The sequence below is a fragment of the Cupressus sempervirens genome, chromosome 3 (genome assembly GCF_028749045.1).
Source record: "Cupressus sempervirens isolate cs-2001-9-10 chromosome 3, ASM2874904v1, whole genome shotgun sequence".
NCBI classification, from domain to species: domain Eukaryota; kingdom Viridiplantae; phylum Streptophyta; class Pinopsida; order Cupressales; family Cupressaceae; genus Cupressus; species Cupressus sempervirens.
The window spans coordinates 408364070-408388560 of record NC_143120.1 but is presented as its reverse complement, the minus strand read 5'-3'; the positions used below and the strand labels follow the sequence as shown (position 1 = coordinate 408388560).

Here is a 24491-nt window from a genome sequence, read left to right as displayed (position 1 = left end):
GCTTTTCAGCAAATGGAAAGTAGTGCAAAAAAGGAGACTAGTGACATGCTATAAATATAGTAGCTGAAAAGGAAATTTTTAACAAATCCAAACAATAATTTTAAGATTTGGTGAAAGCGACAGGAGAAAAAGAGAAGAAGATGGAAGCTACCTTCACTTTCAAAATGCCCAGACAATAGAAGGCGTTGTATGGCCTAGTTCAAAATCAGAGGTTGAGGTTGTTGTTGAAGTGCCCATCGCAAGGAGTCTTGGAGGCAGTTAAGGAAACGATGGGGGAATTGTTCCAAAATTCTACCCACCACTGGAAAATCAATGTAGATTTAGCAGCTATGGTGATGGCATGGGGTCTAGAATTGGCGTTTCCAGAAGATGAGGTGGAATGGGTGATAAGAATGTTATTCCCCAAGGACTTGATTGTAGGGATAGAATCTCTGTTGGAATGGGTGTGGCCGGGGTAGGGGTTTGATTATAGCGAGTGTTTTGAAAGTGAAGAAGAAGGCAATGCTCGAGGAAAATTTGGTTTCGTTTGGTGGCCAATGGGGGTGGATGAAGAAGCTTACAAAGCAAAGATCAAATTGGCATGGCTGCGATTGGTGGAAGAAATTTGCATTTTTAGGGAGAGGGAGGGACAAAAGGTGACGGGTTTCTTGGTCGCCCATCCAAAGCGGCGAAGGAGTGTTGGAAATAGGAGAATTCGTTGGGTGGTGAGGGTTCGATTCCCAGTGAATGTGGAAAAATAACTTGTAGAGGGAATGTCTTGTGGTTTTTTGCTTTTTCACTGATGAAGCCAGAGCAAGGTTTTGAAATTTTGATTTTGTAGAAAGGATTTGAAGGATAAACCTTGTAAATGAAAGTTGATGGGTGCCAATTTTGAGAGGAAGATTGGCTAATGTTAGATTTAGGGTAAAATTTTGAGGAGTTGGGTTTTGATGGAGATTACAGAAGGCAAAGCTTCACAGGATAATCCAGGAAAATTGGCCATGGCTAAAGTGGTTAACGAGCGGAGAAGTAAAGCGGTTGTAGCTGTTGGACACAAGCAGAGGAAGGACAGGTGGCAAAAATGTTATAGGGTCTTATGTGTAAATCGGTCTCGGATGAATATGTATTGTAAATGATGTGTAGCTCGTGAAAAGGGTCAATAGATGAATAGGGTAAAAAGATATATAGGAAGTTGATGAAAACTAAAGTTGTAATAGGGGAGGAAAAGCTAATTAAGATAGCCTATATATTTACTTATGTAAAATCTTTTATATAAATAAAGAAAAAATATTTCCAACCAAATCAAAAAATATTTAGTATAATCATTAAAATAATTAAATAATAATTTTTAAAAAATGAATAAATAAATAAATAGAATTATATACAAGAGAATATTGTAGAAAGTATGTTATCTTTCTAAATAAGATTTAATAAATGATAATAAATGCAAAATAGATAAATAAATAAATAATATAATATAAATTAACTAAATCTAATAAAAAGTAAAGAGATGTAATAAAAAAATTTGACTCTTTAAAATTAAGGTATAAAAAGGAGGAGAGTTCATTTTAAAGAGCATGAAAGAAGAGAAGAGTTAAAGAAGGATTATTAGAAGGGGAATGAGAAGAAAACAAACAACTTTTTCAAATATTTTCAATCATGAAAGGATGTGACTCTTTGAAAGGGTTGTGATTATGAATGGTTGACTCTTCAAAAATATTTTAACTATGAAGAGTTGTGAGTTTTCAAAAGGATTTTGATTATGAAAGGTTGTGACTTTTTGATAGTATTGTGATTATGAAGTATTGCAACTTTTTGGCAGTATTGTGATTATGAAGTGTTGTGACTTTTCAACGGATTTTGATTATGAAGTGTTATGACTTTTCCAAAGGATTGTGATTATGAAGGGTTGTGACTTTTCAAAAGTATTGTGATTATGAAGGTTTGCGTCTCTTTCGAAAGGACGTGGATTGTAAATAAAATATGGGAGGATAAAAAAACAATTATACCTAAGAGAGTTGAACTACAAAACCATCAGAATAGAGATTAGAGGGCATTCTTGATTGAATGTCAGGATTCTGAATTCGAACCCAGATAAAGATTTCTAGAGAATCTCTTGAAGACAATATATATTGTAGTGGTTAATTATATGCATATGTTAGAGACAAGAGGCTTGGTTATAGGTGGGATCTCTACCAAGTATGTATTGTTAATGAGTTCACTCATTAACAGAGATCCCAAAGGCCTTAGAAGGTGCTCTTATTATGATGATTTCCTAACTGAGAGTTACTCTTATTAGAGGGTTAGGTAAATCTGAGTAGAGCCTTCTTCAAAGGATTAGGTGGGTTTGGTGTGGGAATTAATACTTAGATGATTTTAATAATATTCATCTTGTTAATTTCTAATAATTGTTTTATACTCGTATATGTTTATGTTGTCTTGTCCATCTACTAACATTTGTTATAGGTTTTAAGCATCAAATACTCAAGATAGGAGAAGGGACATTACACCAAGTCTCTGCGGCTTCACCGGATTCAAATCCGAAAAATCTAGGAGGCTTTATCTTTTTAATATCAGTGGATAAATCATTGACTATCTTCTGTTTCTTTTGTTTTTCAAACTGTGTTCTAGGAGGTCTGATTTCATGTTTGCTATGAGCAGATATCTCTTGCTCAGTCCTAGGAGGGGGAGAGGAGTGGGTGTCCTCTTGACCTTGCCCAAGCTGAGCTTCCAGGGCATTTATTCTTTTCTCCACATTTCTATTCTAGTTTGAGTTTCTTGTAAAACTTGGACCAATAGGTTCATAGGGTTCGGTGGAGCGGAATTATGGGAACAAAATTCTGGGGAATGGTCTCATTGGACATGTCATTCTCTATGTTGTTTCCTTTGTTTGCCATGTTTTTTGTGTGCATGAAACATACAATTGGTTCTTTTTATCAATATTATGTTTTGATCCATTTACTCAAGAAGGGAAAATAAAGTTTAATTATTTGCTGAAACAATGCAAAATGCCATTTATTTTATTACAAAATAGAATATTTTCTCTTGTTACAATTGCAACCAATCTTATTGACAAAATTTCCTCTTCTAAGGATACATCAAAATAGCTCACATAGATCTTTTAAGAAATTGGACACCCTATTCTTGGGTATTCTGTCTGTTTCCATCTTTGGGCATATCCTGCACTTTACAAGGTTTTGAATAAATCATGAGTTGATTTGTTTGCTTGGCATTTCATGCCTCAATGAGTTTGGTTCTAAAGATTATGGAACAGAGAGAGTAGTCGTACGTTGGCACGTTTTTAATTAGAGAAAAGAATACGGAGTGACAGGGTTTCTTTTGAGGAGTTGTCCGGATATACATCCTATTTTCCATTTAACACTGCATTTTTCAGTTCTCTAGCTAGGATAGTGACGATTCTGAGGTTCAGTGCTAAACCCAGTGCTCTGATACCATATGTAACATGCTAAAAATTCATACTAATTTAATGAATTGGAAATATCTAAAAATAATATTTCTTTTCAATGTAATATGAAAGACAGTTATAACTACCTATGCATGGATATCGTTTTCCTTTCCATTTATACATAAACAAGTAAATGATTAATTGAATTAACTGTCTTCATCTACATTAAGAAAAGCTAACCATTTTGTCTAACTATAAAACTTAATTGAAAATGCAAAACATAAATATAAAGTAAAGTGTCCAAATTTCAAATGATTTCATAAAGACTTTGACCTTGAGTTGTACAAACCTTGGCTAGCGGAGGAGAGGAGAAGGATTGCCATTGGGCTTAACCTCCCAATAGTGGACCCTTTGGTACCCCCACACAATCTCTACTGAGAAAGGCCCTCCCTTCCCTGGGAATTAGGCTTGAGGCACCGCTGTCCAACCACCAAGCATCCTGGTGTTAGAGCGTTGGCTAAACAACTACCTAGGATTAGAATACCTTCCATACACCTATCTACCAATTGTTAGCACCTTGACCTCTAGCGATCACAGCAGCAAGCATGCCACTAACCCACCTTGGCAAAGGATTTGTGAGGGCACTATGTATCCGATCACCCACCGCTTGACAACAAGACTACACTAATGACTATCATGAGTTGACACAACTTTTTAAACAAATCATATTACTTGCTTGAGTTACAGATGGTTCTTTTATTTTTATCATGGAGGAGTAACCATAGTTCAATGATTTCTATTTCACACCCTTCATCTCAACCATGCTGGTCTTCTTGGATGATTCATTTGGTGGATGTATGAACAATTGAAATCACAAGCAATGTATCTGCCGAATTGGCCTTGGCATTATATAGTAATTCTAAATGTTAAAGCATTTATATGTACATCTGCCATTATGGCATTGGCATTACAAAAAGATATTTGATTGTTTAAGCATCCATATACATAGCCAATACATCTATTATTCTGGTGTTGGCAATGTAAAGATAGCTTTTAAATATCAAACACTTATATTTGCAGCCATTACATTTGCCATTCTCGCTCTATCATTATACAATGGTATTGAACTTAGAATGTATACCAATCTTGATTCACAAGGTGCAGTTCTCTTATCTCAGAGAGTATATTTCAAATGCCCCTGTATAAGTCGCACTCCCATTAGTTATGATTCTGAAAGAGATTTTCTTAAATGAGAAATGCTACAGTTTAGGGACATTTATATAGTGTGTGCATAGAGAATGAACATCAATTCATTTCATTTTCGATACAATTAGCAATATATTATCTTTCCAAACGGCTTCTGTTGAGCCTCGTGATTCATTTGAACATATATTCACAAGCAAAACAGAGATGATAACATGACTTGATTGACGGTCATGCTTGCACGTATGAACAACTCTTGAAAATGCTCGGAATACTCATCTCCGAAGGCTATAAAAGCAATAATCGGCACTGCCGCTTTGGGTATGCACTGTGTTATGAATTATGATTGAAGCAATGACTATAGAAGGGTGTGTAAAGATCGTAAGGATATTTTCGAAGTAGAAAAGACAACGAGAGAACATAGTTACTCTGTTCGTAGTGGCATGCTTTGCTAGAGATGAGAAGATTGTATATACTAAGCTTTCGCACAAAAGACTTAGCCTTCTTGGTTGCATGCTCATTTACAGGCAAGATTGCAAAGGTGGCAAGAATTACAAGATACAAGGCCATCAGTTTGATGTGGCAATACAATAAATATTAATGTAGCCACCCAAACAAAATAATACAAGGCCGATGGAAAACATTATAGAATACAACCACTCAAGATGAAAGATAAACCATTGTCAAGGAATAATATTAATCTATGCAATTTTACTCTAGCACAATAACATCATACTCCACCTTAAACTTGTGTATGTATGTATACACACGTGTGTGTGTGTGCGTGCGCGCGTGGTATTTTAACAACGTATATAACGTATACGTCTTATATTGAGTGAACGCATACATACATCTAATTCACACATGCATACGTGTGTGTGCGCGCGCGCGTGTACAAGCATACATAGATAATATGATAATATTGTACTAAGGCATGACAATATCACATGAAGCTCTAAGATCATCAAAATCATAAGGTAACATATTTTAATTAAATGTTTAGTGTTCTTTAATAATGCATATTCATTGACTGGGTAGCTCATGGTAGTCCTTAGTATACTCTTGCTTGCCTAAGTATTTACCCCGTAGCCTTGGTGGTTAGAATTCATACCTGTCAACTCATAGGTGGAGTGGTGTCCCTTGCCAAATTCCTTTCTTGGCAATGCTTCCCCCCTTCGATATGCTCCTGCAAGAAGAAATTCTCCACGATAATATAATATTCCTCAAATAATCATAATTTACCATAACAATTTATTGATTATAAAACATCATAACAGCTAACTACCATTTCATTTCTCATGAATGAGTAATCATCTTTCCAATATTTCTAAATAACAATATAGTAACATCATAACGAATAACTAGCATGTCATCTTCACATGAACTCCTAACGATCAACCATCTCATCATTTCACATGATTATAACTAATTTTAATAGTCAATTGACTTCACATGTATGTTCAACGACTATATAAGCAATGTAAGATTTGGCAAAAATTTGGATGTAACATCATGAATGATCTATATATACAAGATACAAGAGAATGATTCTATAACGAACAAGAGAGAGGAAATAGAAACATTCTTGTAGAGTGAAAAAGAAAGTTTCTATAACAAACATAAGGAGTTTATGGAAACATTACAAAAAGAGTGACCATTAGAAAAAGAAGAAAGATAGAGTAAATAGAAACTATCTAATATTGTAATGCCCTCCCTTAATGGTCAATCTATCTTCAAAAAACAAAAATTTGTATGTCCTCAAAAGGCATAAAAGGCAGCCTTGGGTTGATCAGAGAGGTTTGCATGTTCTTTAGTGGTGGCTTGTGGTTGAGAACCGCCTTGCTTCCGCATATCAAAAGCAATGCGAGCCTTGATACCATGTTATGATAAATTGATGTTGTTGTAGTTGTATTAAACAAAGGAGATGAAAGCTTCTTATATAGATTTACAAAGACAATGTGTCTAAAAGAAACAATTGTGAACTAATGACGGAAATAGAAATTGCATAATAAACTGAAGATTAACTAAGATGACCATTAAAGAAACATTAAAATATTCTAATACCCTCCCTTAATGGTCATTGTCTAAGTACTGTCTTTTGGTCACAAATTCTACAAAACATTTTGCTGTTGCTGAGACCCTCCCTGGATCTACAAAATGTTAGTGACCAAGAAACCAATATTCGTCCATAAAAGGTCAGAAAAGGGTGCCCCCTTCTTGAATGCTCTGCAAAACGAGACAAGAGCCCGCCACTAACTTTGCCATTGCGATAAGTTTGCCACTAACCTTGCCAGAATCAGCGGAACATATGACCATAAATCATCATAATAAACACCCAACCTGATGTTGGATAATGGAGCTGCTCTTCCTTGGAGACAAAGACAACCATTAAAAACAGCTAGCACGATTTTGCGGAAAAATCACCAAACCCTACAAACTATGCAGATGAGCATGATGCCCTCAGAAAGACTACAAAAAGGCATATTTTTTGGAGAAAAATCGGGAAAACTGAACATGATTTTTGAGGTGAAAAATTAATTAAAACTAGAAAATACAAAGCTTCGTTTTTTAGGAAAAGAAGTAAAAATCCACTAGATAATTTTTGAGGAAAAAATTATAAACCCACAAAAGAATCCAATGCAACTTTGCGAATTATGGAATCAGAAATTTTAAAAGGAAAAATAATAGAAACCCATAAGAAATTTTTTAAGGGAAAAAATTATGAAAACCCTTCAGAAAATTTTTAATGGATTTTTTTTTTTGAAAACCCATAATTTTTCTTTAGGGCGGCAAAACTTAAGACTTAACACGGTAAATTAACACATTCAAGTACATGCAAGCAACATGCAAGTACATGCAACCCTAAAAAACAAAGACGTTTGCTACAACCAAGAAATCGCGAGATCAAAACCCTTAACTAGGCTTGCGATTTTCAGCAAAAATCCTCGAAGACAAACCACATAAGTTTCATAAAATACCTCAAATGATTTTTATTTCTAAAAATCGGAAAACAAATTTCTGAAAAAAATTCAGATCAAAAGAGGCTCGAATTTTTTAAAGAAAAATTCGCCAAATTTTATGAAATCGCATTGACCTGCTCTTATACCATGTAAAATAATGAATGCGTTATTAAACAAAGGTCATGAATGATCTATGCATACAAGATACAAGAGAATGCTTCTATAACGAACAGGAGAGAGGAAATAGAAACATCCTTGTAGAGTGGAAAGGAAAGTTTCCATAATGAACAAAAGGAGTTTATGGAAACATTACAAAAATAGTGGCCATTAGAAAAAGAGGGAAGAGAGAGTAAATAGAAACTATCTAATATCGTAATAGTTACAACCCTTCATCATTACTATCTTTTGAAAGAGTCACTTCCCTTATTTTTTTACATTCATTTCTTCTTCTATTAATCCTTCTTTAATTCCTTGTTCTCCTCCTCTTCTTCCTTCTTCCATATCCCTTTCAAATGAACTATCCTCTTATATCTTATTTTAAGGGATTCACAACTCTAAATTATATAACTTTTGACCTTTCATTAAATGTAAGTTAATTTAATTTATTTTAATTAATTAATTTTATTTTAATTATTTATTATTAATTTCTAATTACAGACAGGACATTGTAAAATGATTCATAGAAAACAATTCTGGCAGATAAATCTCATTCCAGAATTTCTATTTGAAGTCTTTTTACTTCTTTGGAGTGTGGAACATCTACACAATTTTAATTTGATTGTTACGAGCAACTCTGGAAATCTTTAACCCCCTTATTGGTGGTTATTTTTATGTAGAACTGCAGGAAAAAATGTTCTTCCCTATTTTGTGTCTGTGTTGACACAGTGGAGTATTGATATCCAAGCCCATAGAAAAGAAATGGGATTATTACTTGATGATAAATGTGAAAAGTGAAACTTTTTTTGGAAGGTATGTAAAGCATCAAGAGGAATTACGAGATGAAATAGCTGTTGGAATTTGAACGAGAAATATAAAAGTTAAAGAATAAACTGAACAAACAATATTATCTTGGGAAAATCCCTTCTAAACGAGGGAAACAACCCAGCCTACCAAAATATGCACTTTATTACAAAAGGAATAATTACAATGTTCAGATACTTTATGGCCTTTTCACACAGACTGAATAATTTATGGCCCTTTCATATAGTATGAACATCAGATATAAAAACCTTTATAGAGATATACTGCATAAGCTAAGTGTAAACACCAATTACAAAAACTCATGATAATGACAATCAAACTGAATATTACTAGGTAACCTGAACAATCAGAATAATTTCCCTGAAGGATGAGATATGGTAGTGAATGCACAAAAAATCAATCTAATTGAGAACTCTGCACGTCAGGAATCATACCATATTATCAATTGCTCTTCACTATGTCGTCAGACCTGGAAAGATAGAGAGAGTGTAAAAACTGCACTTGAAACTTCTTACCCGTATATACAAAATCAACCTTTTAACATCCTCCATTGTGTTGTCTAGCTATCGAGATAGCATACAAAATGCCAACATGGAAGAACCATTACAAAGGAAGATGGACAGGGCAACCGACCATAATAAAGGAGAGCCTTCGAACCTCCAGTGAAGAGCTAAACAAGAAACGGAGCTGATATAAAATCTACCGTTGAAAGGTGACACATATCAATAACAGTTTTGCATGATAATAATAAGTCTTCTGTCCACATGACAGATATGAAAAACGACACATATAAATGCATATGAGAATAAGACAAAACACATGACATCCGGTCATGCGTTCTCTTATGGTAGCTTTTGTAATAATAAGTTAGCATGACTGGCAGTAGCTGAACAAATTAAATAGATTATAACAGAATCTAGGAATTTAAGAATTTCATAAGTACCTACTAATTTAACACTCCCTTTTAGCAAATATGAAATTTAGTAACTTTTTCTGTCATGGACTCTCTCAACATGACAATAAATCAACTTATTAATATTGAAAACAAAAATCATGGAATTACTCAACATGATAAGCCTGCAAGGAATGCTGTTAGCTTACATCACAAACTCTTTCAATGTGGTGCTGTCATGGAATCTCTCAACATGACATCTAACTCTCATCATAGAATTTCTCAACATGATGACATCATGGACTCTCTCTGCATGATGTTCACTATGATTTCCCTCTTAAGCGAAAGAGTTATCATAATTGTCCTTACAACTTTATTGATTTCACATTAATAAGATAGAAAAAATCACAACTGAGACTTGTTTCCAACAAGAGTCTCAAATTCTACAATACCTAACTTGTCTCTAAAATAAGATAACTTCACCTTGGTTAGAGGTTTGGTAAGGATATCGACAGCTTGTTCATTATTGTTGATATATTGCAACTCCACTAAATTTCATAAAGCCTTTTCTCTTAAATAATGATACTTGATTTCCACATGCTTGGACCTATCATAGAAAACATGATTGATTGAAAGTTTTATACAACTTTGATTACCGTAGAAGATTGTGGGAGATTCAAGAGTCTCCAAATAATCCAGCAAGAAGTTTTCGAAGCCACACAACTTCTCAAACAACTGTACAAGCTGCAACAAAGTCAGCTTCAACTGTACTTTGAGCAACACATCCTTGTTTCCTGCTGCACCAGGAAACCATAGCAGATCCAAGGCTGAAACAGAAACATGAGGTGCTCTTTTTGTCTGATACACATTCTGCCCCATCAGAATCAGAGAAACCATGAAGATGAAGATCATTTGACTTGGAAACATTCAAACCATAGTTAATTGTACCCCGAATACATCTTAGGATATGTTTGGCAGCAATAAGATGAAATCTTCTAGGCTCACTCACAAACTAAACTTAATGTGTTAATTGCATAGTGTTTATGTGAGTTTTGTTCCACTACAATATGCAGAATCGAATATTCACTGTTTCAAGGAGAAACACCGAACACTAAATCCTCTCTTGATATAAGGTCATCTCTCATGCTAAGCTTGCAAAGTAAGAGCATGAAATGACTTCAAGGTTCCTTCTTAATCATGTACTTCACTCAGTGAAATAATGTGATTTGTTGGTTATCACAAAGGGACTTACGCTATTCGTACAATGGAAATCAACTCTTGCACTTCTCAAGATTTGACTTTATAACGTGCAACAAAAATATAGTTAACTTTTCAATTCTCCAATTCAACTTAAACTTCTAACCTCTGTCTCTACGTCTACTTCTACTTCTAATTGGGAATGCAAAGAATCATGGATGAACTTGGACTCTACTAGATGTAATCTTGCTAGCGACTCCACCTGCCTAGTGCAAGCTTCTAAGGATATGCATAAATGGTTTTCAAATCAATATTCTTTCTCTAATCCCATCATCTGGATGCAAACCAAAGATTGAATATCAATTGATGTTGAGTGCATTCAATCATTAGCTTACATACAAGGCACCCTTACCATTGGCCCGAGGCTAATGGCCCAAATTTGTTTCAATCAAACAAGTAAACATCTACAATAGCTTCCATTCAACTAAAATAATTCAACATGAAAATAAATCTGCTCCAAGTGAAAGATTGAGGAAACATGCAATACTACAGAGCAATATTAAGTAATCCACCATGAAGAACCAACAATGAATTATCAATTACTTTGACAAGTATTATAGCAACAATTTGATCAAGTCTCTCCCTTACCTATCCTACTCTACTCTAGCTCTCTACGACTTTCAATCTCTAAGCTATACTAATCTAATGAATTACAAATGAGAAGGCCTTGGCCTTTTATAGTAGTTCCATTACAATGAAGGGCGAAGATTTATTAAAGATCAAGGGCTGAGATTTCTTCCCACAAATCCTAATTAGGGTTGCCGAATTTACAACCAATTACATGAAGGCACCAATTCGAGGGCCAATTAGAAAATTACAATAATTTTGATAGCCAATGAGAAAATGGGGCTCTTGGCACGATTTGATTGATTGTGCTTGAAATTGACTTTTTTGAATTGGAGGAGGCAAATAATTGCCACCTCATCCTTATCCTCTGCTTGATGTCTTGGCTTGAGAAGATGCTTGTTAAATTACAAATATTTCTCAATGTTTGAGATTTCTCTATCCTTTGAAATTTCCTCATGGAATTGATTTGATTCACTTGCATCTTTGTGAACTTGTGATCTTGATCTTTCTTGATTTTCCTTGGGTACGTCCTCATGTAGCTGGATCTTCTTTGCTTTCTAGAATTTTCTCTTGTTTGCAATCCGAATTTGCTTTTAATAGCTTAAACATGAATCCTTCCTTCTCACTTGAGTCCTCAGGCTTAAGCTATCTCCTTGTAGTATCCGTTTGAACTCTTGAGGCCTTGGTCATCACCTACCCTCTAGCTTCGTCTTCTTGAATTCACATTGCCAAAACAAAGGAGAAAAGCACTAAGCTTGTGAAAAAAAATCTGAAAATAAAAATCACATCAATAATAAACAAAATTCATTCTGATTTAAAACTAACCATTTTGCAAAGTCGAGGCAAATTTTAATCTCATCCCAATCCAAAACCATTTATTATTATTATTTTTATTTTTAATTCTCATCACTTTCTCTCTCCCTAATTTTTTCTTTTTTTTTAGGAGGGGTAGGGTCGTTTTGGCTATTAATTAATGATGAGAGCTGGCTGGGGGAAATCTTGGCAATTAGGAATTTCCCCCCAGGTAATCCTGAGAGTTGGGAATTTCCCTTGAACATGGTCTTTAAAATTTCTCAATTCAACATTCTTTAGTGATTCCTTGTTCTATTCTTGCTCATTATGTTGCCTTCATGCCATAAATCGGTCTTTAAATGGCTTAAAAGATGGTAAAATTTGGGAGACTCAATGTGGGGAAATTCTTGAGAGAAGTGAAATGTCCCGAGGAGGGAAATTCCTAAGAGATGTGAAATTCCCTAGGAGGGAGATTCTAGAGAGATGTGAAATTTCCCCAGGAGGGGAATTCTTGAGAGACGAAATTTCTCTAGGAGGAAAATTCCCGAGAGATGTAAAATTTTTTGAGCACTTGGTTCGCTCACAAAATTTGTCCCATTTCTCTAACATGCAAACCCTTCTCTCCTACACCAGAATTCCACTCTCCACTTGAATTCAAGCTACTACGAAAATCCCTCTAAGTGACATCAAAGTGCTCGCACAAACTTAAGACCAAAATTGCTTCCCAACAAGCCATAATTGCTCAAATTCATCCTGAACTTGGAGATTTGAAAAAGTTGCCAACTAAAACCACCTAAGGCAAAGACCCCTACTTCCTAAAGCAAAAGATGACGTTCCCATTTGCAAAGGGTTGATGGTGTGAAAATGTAAAAACCTTGTCTGGTTTAGCTAAATCAAGTGTCAGTTTCTTTCACATTTCAATTGTTTGACATTTTGTCAAACACTTGGCAAGCAACTTAATAATACTGATATGAATTCCAAATAGTTTAGAGATAAGGAAATTTCTGAATAACAATAATGATTGCCAAACCAATTCAGATTTCAATGGAACATTTTGCAAATTGTTTGCTAGGCCAAATGAAAGCGAAAATTCTGAAATTCTGAATGAACACTAGTTCTGAAATTTATTGCAAATATATACTTCTCTGAAATTTATTGCAAATATATACTTCAAACTAATAATGAAATCAGAATTTCAACATGAATTGCTTGGACCTGATGTTCACTACATACCGATTGCAGATTATTAGACCACTATAAAATGAGCAGCAAATCTGAAAATACTGAACCCCAAAGAAAAGAATGCAAACCTCCACAATTTTGAACGCAGGTCTGCTATTAAGTTTGCAGATTTGAAAGATGCCTTGAATGCTGATTACTTGGGCTGCCAAACAGCAGTGTTAATATGGTGTCCACTGCCAATCAGTCCACTCTCTGAATTATGAGAACCGCAACTTCAATCAGTAATTTCTTCAGCCAATAGCTGCCTCTCGACAACAACAAAACACAGATAAAAAGACGTCAAATGCATATAGATTCAATTGCCCAGCGCAATAGAATTCAGCTTGACCAATCCACAGTATGACATCTGCCACAAACTCTCAGCACCAGTGATTTACAACACAAGGGGAAGGATTCTCAATCCAATGCAATTAAAGTCGAACTCCAATCTACTATACCTCAGCAGCAGATGAAATGCAGAACTCAGAGATTCACAGCCCTCCTAGGAAATACCAAGCAATAAACAATATCTCCCAATTATAGTATATACAGCAAGAGATATAGATAATAATTTTCAGAACTTTAATCCATAATACCTCAGCTATGGTTTAAAGGCACATCCCAACTTTGAAACCTTTACACCTCAGCAAGGGCGTCAAAATTCAAAACATCAGAAAAAGTCACAAAGGTAACAAAAGCAAATAAATTATCCAAGCGTGCTTTCCTTAATAAATGGGCTTGTATTTATAACCTCCAAATTCTTTTTTGTTGCCAAAATTTAACTTCACTCAAGAAGCTTCTCCACACAACATTAATTAGAAGCTTTCATTAGATTCTCTCACTTGACTTGGCTTAACTAATTAATAAATGACACTTTCCAATGATAACTCAACTCTCAAGTGAAATTATAACTTTATAATAAGCCATTTAATAATTAATAATAATTTGGCCACTAAAAATATAATAACTCCCAAAATACTCATCATTTAAATATGTTGTCTGATATAGGAGTCATACCTATCATTTCTCCATGTGACCAAATGCATTTTTCAAAAATAGAAAGGGTCCATCTCGATCAACACCAACTTACCACAAATAGTAAGTACACAAAACTAAGCCCAAAAAAAGTCCGATCTGAGCCAAATGAAGACCAACTTGTAGCTTACTGAGATGTGGATAAGATAAGACCCTCCCAAGCCAAGCCACTGCCATAGAAAATCCTCTATCCACAATAATTAGCCTACAAAGATCACAATAATAGGCTAATCCCTGAAACTCTAATGCTGGGAAAAATGGGGACATTACAGAAAACGACACAATTACATAGAAAATATCAAGCTTGGTATTAACTAGATACATGAGAGAACCAATCCACTGTCATATAAGGTGCAATCATTTAAACTTGAAAGCAGCAACAACTTCTTGAAATTTCTTCAAATTTACGTCTATAAGAGTCACATTGGGTTTATAGTCGAGCATACCAAATCTCTTAAGAATTTCTTTTGCATATTTCCCTTGACCAAGTAGAATCTCATTTGGTCTTTGTCATTTTTCCAAATCAAGGAAATAATGTATTAAAGCAAGGTCCTTCATTTCAAATTCAGAAGTCAGCTCTTCCTTACATTTAGCGATAAAATCATCTTCGTCAGTTATAAAGAGATCATCAACATAGAGTACTAGAATCAACATAAGATTATTATACCTTTTGAAGTAAAGATTTGGACCAGTCTCATTTTTCATACAACACAAACTTAAAAGATAACCATTAATATGTTCATCCCATGCACGAGGAGCTTGTTTAAGGTCATATAGGGCCTTTTTCAGCTTGTACACATGTGACTCTTTGTCATGAATCGCAAACTCTGCAGGTTGCTCAACATAGCTTACTCTTCGATGACTCCATTTAGAAAGGCAATCATGGCATCCATTTGTTGTAGCTTCCATCTTTTAGTGTCTGCAATTGCAATGATCATTCTGATTCAAGTGTAGCTGGCTACTGGAGCAAAAGTCTTATCATAATCTATCTCTTCCTTTTGTGAGAAACCTCTAGCAAAAAACCTGACTTTCAATTTTTCCACACTACCATTAGCAGTATGTTCAGTTTTATTTAGCCATTTAGAAGAGATAACTGATTTGTTTTTAAGACGAACAACAATTTCCCAAACATCATTTTTCATAATGGATTCATATTCTTCCGACATAGCATCTCTCCATGCTGTCCTATAATTGCATCAAAACAAGAGGGTTCAAAACCAATAATATTACTCATGAATGCAACATAACCAACAAATTTCTGTAGCCTTTTACTTTCCTGAAAAGTTCCACGAGGAGCTGACAAGTTTTCAGCCTCTTGCATAGTATGCCTTACTCACAAAGGTCTCTTCTTTCCTTTCAAAGTCTCACTAGGACTGACAACTGAAACAATATGATTTTTAGGAGAATGTGGACAATCTGAAATAGGAGACTCCCTTTGAGAGTTACAAGGAGAGGTTGGAGCAGCAAGAGACAAGTCTTGAGGATCTTCAGAATCTTCCATTTCTAATTCTAAAGAAAGTTCATTAGATTTTACAAAATCAATATTTTCTTCGAAAGACACATCTATGCTTAATTCAATTAGCTTTTGACCCGAAACATAGACTCTATAAGCTTTGGAAGATTCGCTATATCCAACAAAAAATCTTTTCTTTCTAGAGGATTCTAATTTGGATCTTTTGTCTTTAGGAACATGAATGTAAACTGAACAACCAAAAACTTTTAGATGACTTACATCAGGTTTAGAACCAGTAAGGCTTCTTCTAGAGTCATGTCATTTAGAATCTTATGAGGGCACCTATTTTGAACATACACTGCTGTCGTGCAAGCCTCAACCCAAAGAAAAATCTGCAACCCTTGATCATGATTCATAGCTTTTGCTGCCTCAACTATGACCCTGTTTTCCCTTTCAACAATACCATTCTCTTGCAGGTTGTAGGGGACACAAAATTCCATCTTAATCCATGCTCTAACACAAAAGATTGAAATGCACTTGAGGTGTATTCACCTCCATTATCAGATCTAAGAATCTTGATTTTCTTATCTGAAAGATTTTCAACAAGAGCCTTGAATTCCTTAAACTTAGATAGTGCCTAATCTGATTCTTTGGATTTAAGAAGGTAGATCCATGTCTTACGAGAGAAATGATCAATAAAGGTTACATAGTACCAAAAACCACATAATGAAGCGGATGACATAGGCCCACATAAATCAGATCTAGAATGTGCTTGACCCTACTTTCACTAGAATGGAAAGGACTTTTCCTTTTTTCGCGCCTTGAATTCCTTAAACTCAGATAGTTTTTAATCTGATTCTTTGGATTTAAGAAAGTAAATCCATGTCTTACAAGAGAAATCATCAATAAAGGTTATATGGTACCAAAAACCACATAATGAAGCGGATGACATAGGCCCACATAAATCAGATCTAGAATGTGCTTGACCCTACTTTCACTAGAATGGAAAGGACTTTTAGTGTTTTTGCCCAATGCACAACCTTTGCAAATACCTTCATGTGCTGCACTTAGTTTAGGATGTCCTTCAACCAGCTTATACATAGAAGAAAGAGATCTGAAATTAAGGTGACCGAACCTTTTATGCCATAGCAAATTTTTTGTTAGAAGCATTATGACTCAAAACTTGTACTTGATTTGCTGAAAGTTTTTATATGCTTTCATGACGCTCCCCAATAACTTGAGCTGAATTAAAATCAGAATTTTTCTTCCAAGCAAACACGTTGCCATCAGCAAAAGTAACATTAATAAGCCTTATCCTCTAAGGCTGAAATAGAACTTCAATTCCTTTCGATGCCCAAAACAAACAAAAGTAAAACATTACTGAGATGTAAAGAAATATTAGAATTCAGTTTGAATGAAGTGTTACCAGCCCCTTTTATTGAGTAAGAAGCATAATCACCAATGATAACTTGTAAAGGAGAGCCTTTTTCAACTAAATTTGAAAGATGTTGCTTGTAGCCTGAAATATGGCGAGAGGCCCCATTGTCAATGAGCCATGTATTGCAATCAGCTGGTATCTTACTGAACAAGGCTGAAATGAGTAGGAATCCTTGTGAATTATCACTAGAGTCTGTAGATGGAGAGGAATCTTTGACATTTGAGGCAGCAGCTTGATGCTTTAGTTTCACTGTACAATTCCTAGCAAAATGACCATACTTTTCACACCTAAAACATTTCATTGTGGACAGATCTTTTTTCCTTTTAAAATCTGAAGATGCAGATGGGTCCTTGTTATAGTACTTGAAATTCTATTTTCTCCCTCTTTTGCTTGAAGTATGAGCAGCAAGTTCTTTATCTTCTTCATTGTGAGATTTACAAGAGTTCCCTCTAGCTTCCAGCTTGCATTCCTCGTGAATACAATCTGCCCTTAGTCTATCAAAAATTGACAATTCATCTCTACCACTGATACCTTGAATAAATGATTCCCATGAATGTGGAAAACCATTTATGGCAAGCATAACAAGTTCTTTGTCATCGATAGAATCTGTAATGGCACTCAGCCAATCTTTCAACTTAGCAATCCTTAAGAAAAAGGAAACAATAGAGTCTCATCTTTTTGTGAAGAAGCTGCTTTGCTAGTGTTATTGAATTCATACATGTTCTAAAGGCAGTCATACATTTCCTTTGCAGAGTTCAGCTTTAGAGATAATTGGGACTAAACAATCTTTTACAGAATCAATAAGAATTTTCTTTGCCACGATGCAATTCTTTTTCCAAGTAACTTTCTCTGAATCATTAGCTGGCATGTTTACATTAGATTCCCCATAGTTGAGAATATCATTCTCTTAAAAAACCATCAAAATTCTACACTTCCAGGATGTGAAGTTAGAAGCTCCATCGAATCTATCTTTGACTTTAAGACCAATCGCCATATTGGAACCTGGTGGAAGATAAATTGAAGCAAGAATACCCAAGGTTGGCTTGAAGAGTTAATTCTGGTTCAAACTTATTGGTTTGAACTTGGCTCTGATACCATGTTCGAATTTGAACCAGAAATATAAAAGCTAAAGAATAATCTGAACAAACAATATTATGCTGGGAAAAACCCTCCTCAACGAGGGAAACAACCCAGCCCGCCAAAATATGCACTTTATTGCAAAAGGAACAATTACAGTGTTCAGATACTTTACAGCCTTTTCACAGAGACTGAATAAATTATGGCCCTTTCATACAGTCTGAACAATCAGATATACAAAACTTTTCAGAGATATACTGCATAAGCTCAGTGTAAACACCAATTACTGAAGCTCATGATAATGACAATCAAACTGAATAATACTAGGTAGCCTGAACTATCAGAATAATTTCCCTGAAGGATGAGATATGGTGGTGAATGCACAAAACAATCAATCTGATTGAGAATTCTGCACGTCAGGAATCATTCCATATTATCAATTGCTCCACTATGTCAGCAGACCTGGAAAGATAGAGAGAATGTAAAAACTGCACTGGAAACTTCTTACCCTTATATACAAAATCAACCTCTTAACATCCTCCATTATATCGTCTAGCTGTCCAGAGAGCATACAAATGCCAATACAAAAGAACTGTTACAAAGGAAGACGGATGGGGCAATCACCGACCATAATAAAAGAGAGCCTTTGAATCTCTGATGAATAGTTAAACAAGAAATGGAGCAGATAAAAAATCCACTGTTGAAAACTGGCACATATCAATAACAGTTTCGCATGATAATTACAAGTCTTCTGTTCACATAACAGATATAAAAAAATGGCACATATAAATGCACATGAGAATAAGATGTAGCACATGACATCCAGTCACGTGTTCTCTTATGATAGCTTTAGTAATAATAAGTTAGCATGACCTGGCAGTAGCTGAACAAATGAAATTGGTTATAACAGAATCTAGGAATTTAAGAATTTCATAATTACCTACTAATTTAACAATAGCCACAGATTACAATAAATTTTATTATGTATACATGTGACTTCATGTCACTCTTCTCTAACAGTATGCAAGAAAATCTCGTAATAACAATGGACAAGCCCTAAAATATTTTACTGCAATTATTTATCTATAATAAAAATTGTTAACAGATTTGGCTGAATTCGGACAATTCTGTATCTTGATTGGGTCTTTCATTTTCTTTTACAAATTCTGGCCTTTCTTTTTTTGGGGTTTATTGTGTTAAAGATTTTCAACATTCTCATATATTTTTTGAAACAAAAAACTTCCTCTATCAACTATGAATGGTTATCCATATTTTGCTATAAGTAGAGAACTTACTTTTTTTATATTGGAGAAGAAATCAGCACCTTTTAGGTGGTTACAACATGGAATTTGCCATTGGACTAGATGTCCTTTGACAAGAGAACAATCTCGTAATAACAATGGACAAGCCCTAAAATATTTTACTGCAATTATTTATCTATAATAAAAATTATTAACAGATTTGGCTGAATTTGGACAATTCTGTATCTTGATTGGTTCTTTCATTTTCTTTTACAAATTCTGGCCTTTCTTTTTTTGGGGTTTATTGTGTTAAAGATTTTCAACATTCTCATATATATTTTGAAACAAAAAATTTCCTCTATCAACTATGAATGGTTATCCATATTTTGCTATAAGTAGAGAACTTACATTTTTTATATTGGAGAAGAAATCAGCACCTTTTAGGTGGTTACAACATGGAATTTGCCATTGGACCAGATGTCCTTTGACAAGAGAACTTTGCTTTTGGCTTCTGGAGTGTTTTCCTGCTTTTTCCTCAAATCTGTTATGTAAGGCTGAAAATTGTTTATGAGCTTATAAATTAACAGTTATTTTTTATTTTCATAGTTTACTTAATTGATGCAATATTGCAGGAAACTGTATGATAAAGCTATCGGATGAAATGGATCACAGTATTCAGAATCTTGGTAAACATGTAAAGGCCATGTTTGGGACTTCGTGGAAAGATGTTCTTTGTGCAGGGAACCTTATTGAAGGAAATGTAAAGCCTGGGAGCCCTGCTATTCTTGCGATTAGTAGCTCTGCTGCACGATGTGTGGAGGTTCTCAGGTTTCCCCTCTCCTAATTTACTTTTCTTTTCTATTTAGCTCACTGCAATTTATTGCTTGCATGAATTCAAGACAAGTTTGCCAATAAATGTTTTCTCAGTTATTGTGAATCTCAAATGCAACAAAGCTTTTAGCAACACTGTGTTTTCTGATCTAAGTTTAGTAAATACAGGTATTCATGAATTTTGAATATGTTTTTTTTCCTCAACTCAATAATGATGAAGTAAACCAAATTGCTAGATGATTCTTTAGAACTATGCAGAGAAATACTATGAGTAGGCTTCGAAATTAGTTTACTTAGCTGATTTCAGAAGACAGTTTATTTCTTCTAATAGGTGAATGTATGATACATTGAACACTAGTATTGTCAAGAATAATGTTAAATTCTAATTACATACTAAATGGAAACATTGCTGTTAAAAAAATGGCCAAATATGTTATTTCCAGAGAGTGATTTTTGCTGTATAAAATAATAATTTATAAAAACAATTCTTGGAAGGAATTTCTTCTTTTATTGTTGTCCACTGCAAAATATGACTGGTGAGGGCTTTATGCTCAGATTTTAAAATCTTCAAGATCCCAGTAAATTTTTGGTTCTTGAACAATCAGAATGTGCTTTTATAATAAAATACGTGGAATTTTTCATGGTTGTTAGTTCTCAAATCTTTGAGTATATTAATTTCATTTGTCAAAAAAATGGAATTTAGCTGGTTAATCAATAACATAGTGCTAATGGATACCTGCAATAGCAGGAATTGATGCCAATAAGGATGAAAAACCAAAAACAGTAATGAGATTGTGGGTGTTCCCTTGCTTGAGGAATGGGTTCAATGGGTTCAATGTTTGTTAGCATAATTGGTTGCAATTTGTATCTTGGTTTAAATATTGTTAAAAATGCTGGCTAGAAGGATGAGAACGGAATATGTTGCTGTGCATATAATGTATAAGCTAATAGGATTGTTGTTCCACATCTCTGCATGTCTCCCCATTTCCTAAATGCATCCTTGTCAAGCTCAGTTTACAGATGAAGTTGAACATCCCTCAGAGTGGTAACGACCTAGTTATGTGGATATGCTTCATCAATCTAGCCATTACACTCAACTTTAATTTATGCTAGGGTGTTATAACAAGTATTCTTTATTCCAATTCCTAGAATAAATTGATAGTTTTTGGCATTTCCCTATATTCAGTTGGGATCCTTGCAGCTTGCTCCAATTCTCACTTCTAACAGAATATCCTGTCTCATGCTAGGGGTAATGGTAAGTTATCTAATTCTTATGAAAGCCCCTCCTGCGGTTTATTATCATTAATAATTATGTTTCTATTGTGACAAGCAGTTTCAGTATGGTTCTCCTTGAAAGCTTTGAACCCAATAGTTATAGTGTCTAATTTAAATCTGCTATTTTTTCTTACGAGACTACTAGTTAACTTGGCCACCATCCTTTTTTGGGACTGTTAGCTAAATACTACCGACATCCCTTATCAGACTTTCAGCTAATAATTCTCATTTATTCAATTACCTAAGTTGCCGGTTTGGATTCAGGTGCAAAGTTCGTTCAATTTTTTTGGGTTGGGTTTGGATTTATTTTGGGTTCATTTATACAAAAATATGTTGTTAAATCTATATGCACAAACACAAACACATGTATATGTATATGGCAGCAAATAAGTTCATACATTACTATGCTAATATTAAAGCAACATAACAAATTACACCACCATATATATTAACGCTTTAATCCAAATGACAGACCAAAATGCCAAAATAAATAATTACACCATTGTTTCAGTTAAAAAATAATAATGTCAACATTAATGATCAGCCATCACTAATCAAACATCATAAAAAATCATCATTCAGCTGCTACAAATTAGAAGCACAAATGTTGCCACTAGCATTGGTAGTAGCAATGTCATCCTTAGGAGCATCATTAGGTAGCTTGTGACCATCATCATCAACTGCAAGTGGATCAAGGCAGGCAATCGAATCTTCCAACAATGAAGGCTTTGGTTCGACATCCCAATATGCTTTGCCTTTACTTCTTTGTAGGCATTTTCTTTGTGTGTTGTGAGCCTTAGTTTGAATGCACATAGACCAAGTCTTCAACCTTCTTGGAATGTAGTCTATGAACGTTTTATTGAGTGGATGAAGGAGTATGTCCTCTTGAAGGATGATGAACTAGCAATCTATATAGAATTCCAATTTTGAAATTAGAGAGTTAAGAGTTTTGAATAGTTTAAAAAAACAAAGTTCAACTTTTATCAACAATAATTTAGAAATTACAATCTTAAGAGCTAAGAACTAATTTGTGATAAAACTTTGATGGCAATGGGTTGTAGGTGCTAGTACATTTCTCCATGGAAGTACTACTATTATGAGCATCAACATTGTTCTTGTCTTCAAGAGCCTCATGACCATAATCATTGTTTCTTGTGAAACTCATGAATTTAGACCTCACTATAGGCCATATGTGATTGGGATAGGGTCAACAAAGGGCTTCCTTGTACCCATAAGCAACTTAAGGATTTCTGTAGTGGTACTCTCTTTAAAGACTGACTGACTAGAGTACTTGTGGCTCAATGCAAAGGCAAGAAGATACAAAAGCGTAGTTGTTTTCTTCCATATCTCCACCATAGTTTTTTGTAGTTCCTTGAAGAATCTTTCTTCAGGATCTTGTTCTTTCTCATTTATGATTTTTTTAATACCTTGAATAATGGAGTCTATGCCCTCATCTACCTCACCCAAGCAAGGCCTATTTATGTCAATGTGTCAGATCATGCACAATATAGGTTCAGTGAACCTCAGGAGGTACTCAACACGATACCGCCAAGTCATCTAATATCGTAGCTTAATGACAACTGCCTTTGTACTATTAGATTGTCTCCATATGCTCCAATTAGCATTGACTACCATTCTAGCCTTCACAAGGCATCTCGACACAATATTGTTGGAGGCAAAATGGGTCTTAACAACCTATTTTAAAATCAAAACAATAATAAATTAAAATTAAAAAACACAAATGGTGTAGTAAACTAAAGTCTAAAACTTGATTATAATTTAAATAATTTAACTTACCTTCAAGAGCTCCAATCTAAAGAATTGTCTAAATATGGCTTGCGTCAAATGGTGGTTTGTGATGAACATTTGGATCTCTTTTGTTTCTTTGTACATTTTTTTTGATCCACTCAATTCTATTGCTAATTTATTGCAGGATTAGGTTGTGTGAGTGGACAACACAAGGTATCCAAATAATGTGTTTGAAGTGCACCTCAACCAATAACCCAACAACCATACAATTTTTGGCATTGTTGGTCACTACCTTAACAACGTTTTGAGGGCCAACTTACTGCATGGCTTGGATGACAATGTTTGCAATAAATGGACCATCCTTCACCTCTCTTACACAATCCATAGCTCTCTAAAACATTGTACCTCTTATGGACACTGCAATAACATTGACCGAAGGGCAATTTTTTGCATCTTTCCATCTATCGTATACTATGGACACACTTGTTTCGATCCATTAATCCTTGATGGGTTGCATGGAGGCTTCTACATGGTATACCTCTCTGTACAATAAAGTGGTGGACACCTTCTCATAACTTGGGCCCTTGAACCCCCTTGGAGCCCCATTAATTGATCTTACCCTTTTTTGCCAATACATTTGATCAAATAACATTAAATGCCAATCCATTTGGATAGATGCATCTCGCTATGTCTTGCTTGGCAATGTCTCCAGCTTGATTTTGAAATGACATTTCCAAGGTCCCTTTTGCTTTCTTATTTGCAATGGGATCTTGAGGAACACACAAGAATGGATGGCCCTCTATAGGTTGTTCATTGGAAGTGGGAATTGAAGCCATGATATTTTTAAGTTTTACTTCTAGTCTTTTACTAAGGATGAGCATGTGCATTCCCAGCTGCTTCATCTACTTGTGTTTTCTATTGAATATGTTTGTTCATGATATGGTTCGCAAGAAGGGTTTTAGGTATTACCCGATCAACTCTTGGCTTCCCTCTACAAACTTTATACCTTTTGAGGGACACATCACAAATGTGCTTTCACTCTACTATTAAAAGCTACTATGTTCCTCATTTCAATGGCTGTAAATTCAAACATAACCTCCTTCACTTGGCATTTGCCAAACCGTTTCCACATAT

General features: G+C 34.8%; 1 protein-coding gene across 3 annotated transcripts in view; it reads left to right on the top strand.

Moving 5' to 3' along the window:
- LOC149566736 (U3 containing 90S pre-ribosomal complex subunit) overlaps nt 1-24491 on the top strand; it is a 209908-nt gene that overhangs the window by 30969 nt on the left and 154448 nt on the right. For all 3 annotated transcript variants that reach the window (XR_016362294.1, XM_089820082.1, XM_089820083.1), the window contains exon 2: nt 20135-20330. Coding sequence is in view for 2 of the 3 variants with exons in the window: in XM_089820082.1 (XP_089676208.1) it covers nt 20135-20330 (196 nt within the window). In the remaining variant the exon portion in view is untranslated. The remainder of the gene's footprint in view (nt 1-20134; nt 20331-24491) is intronic.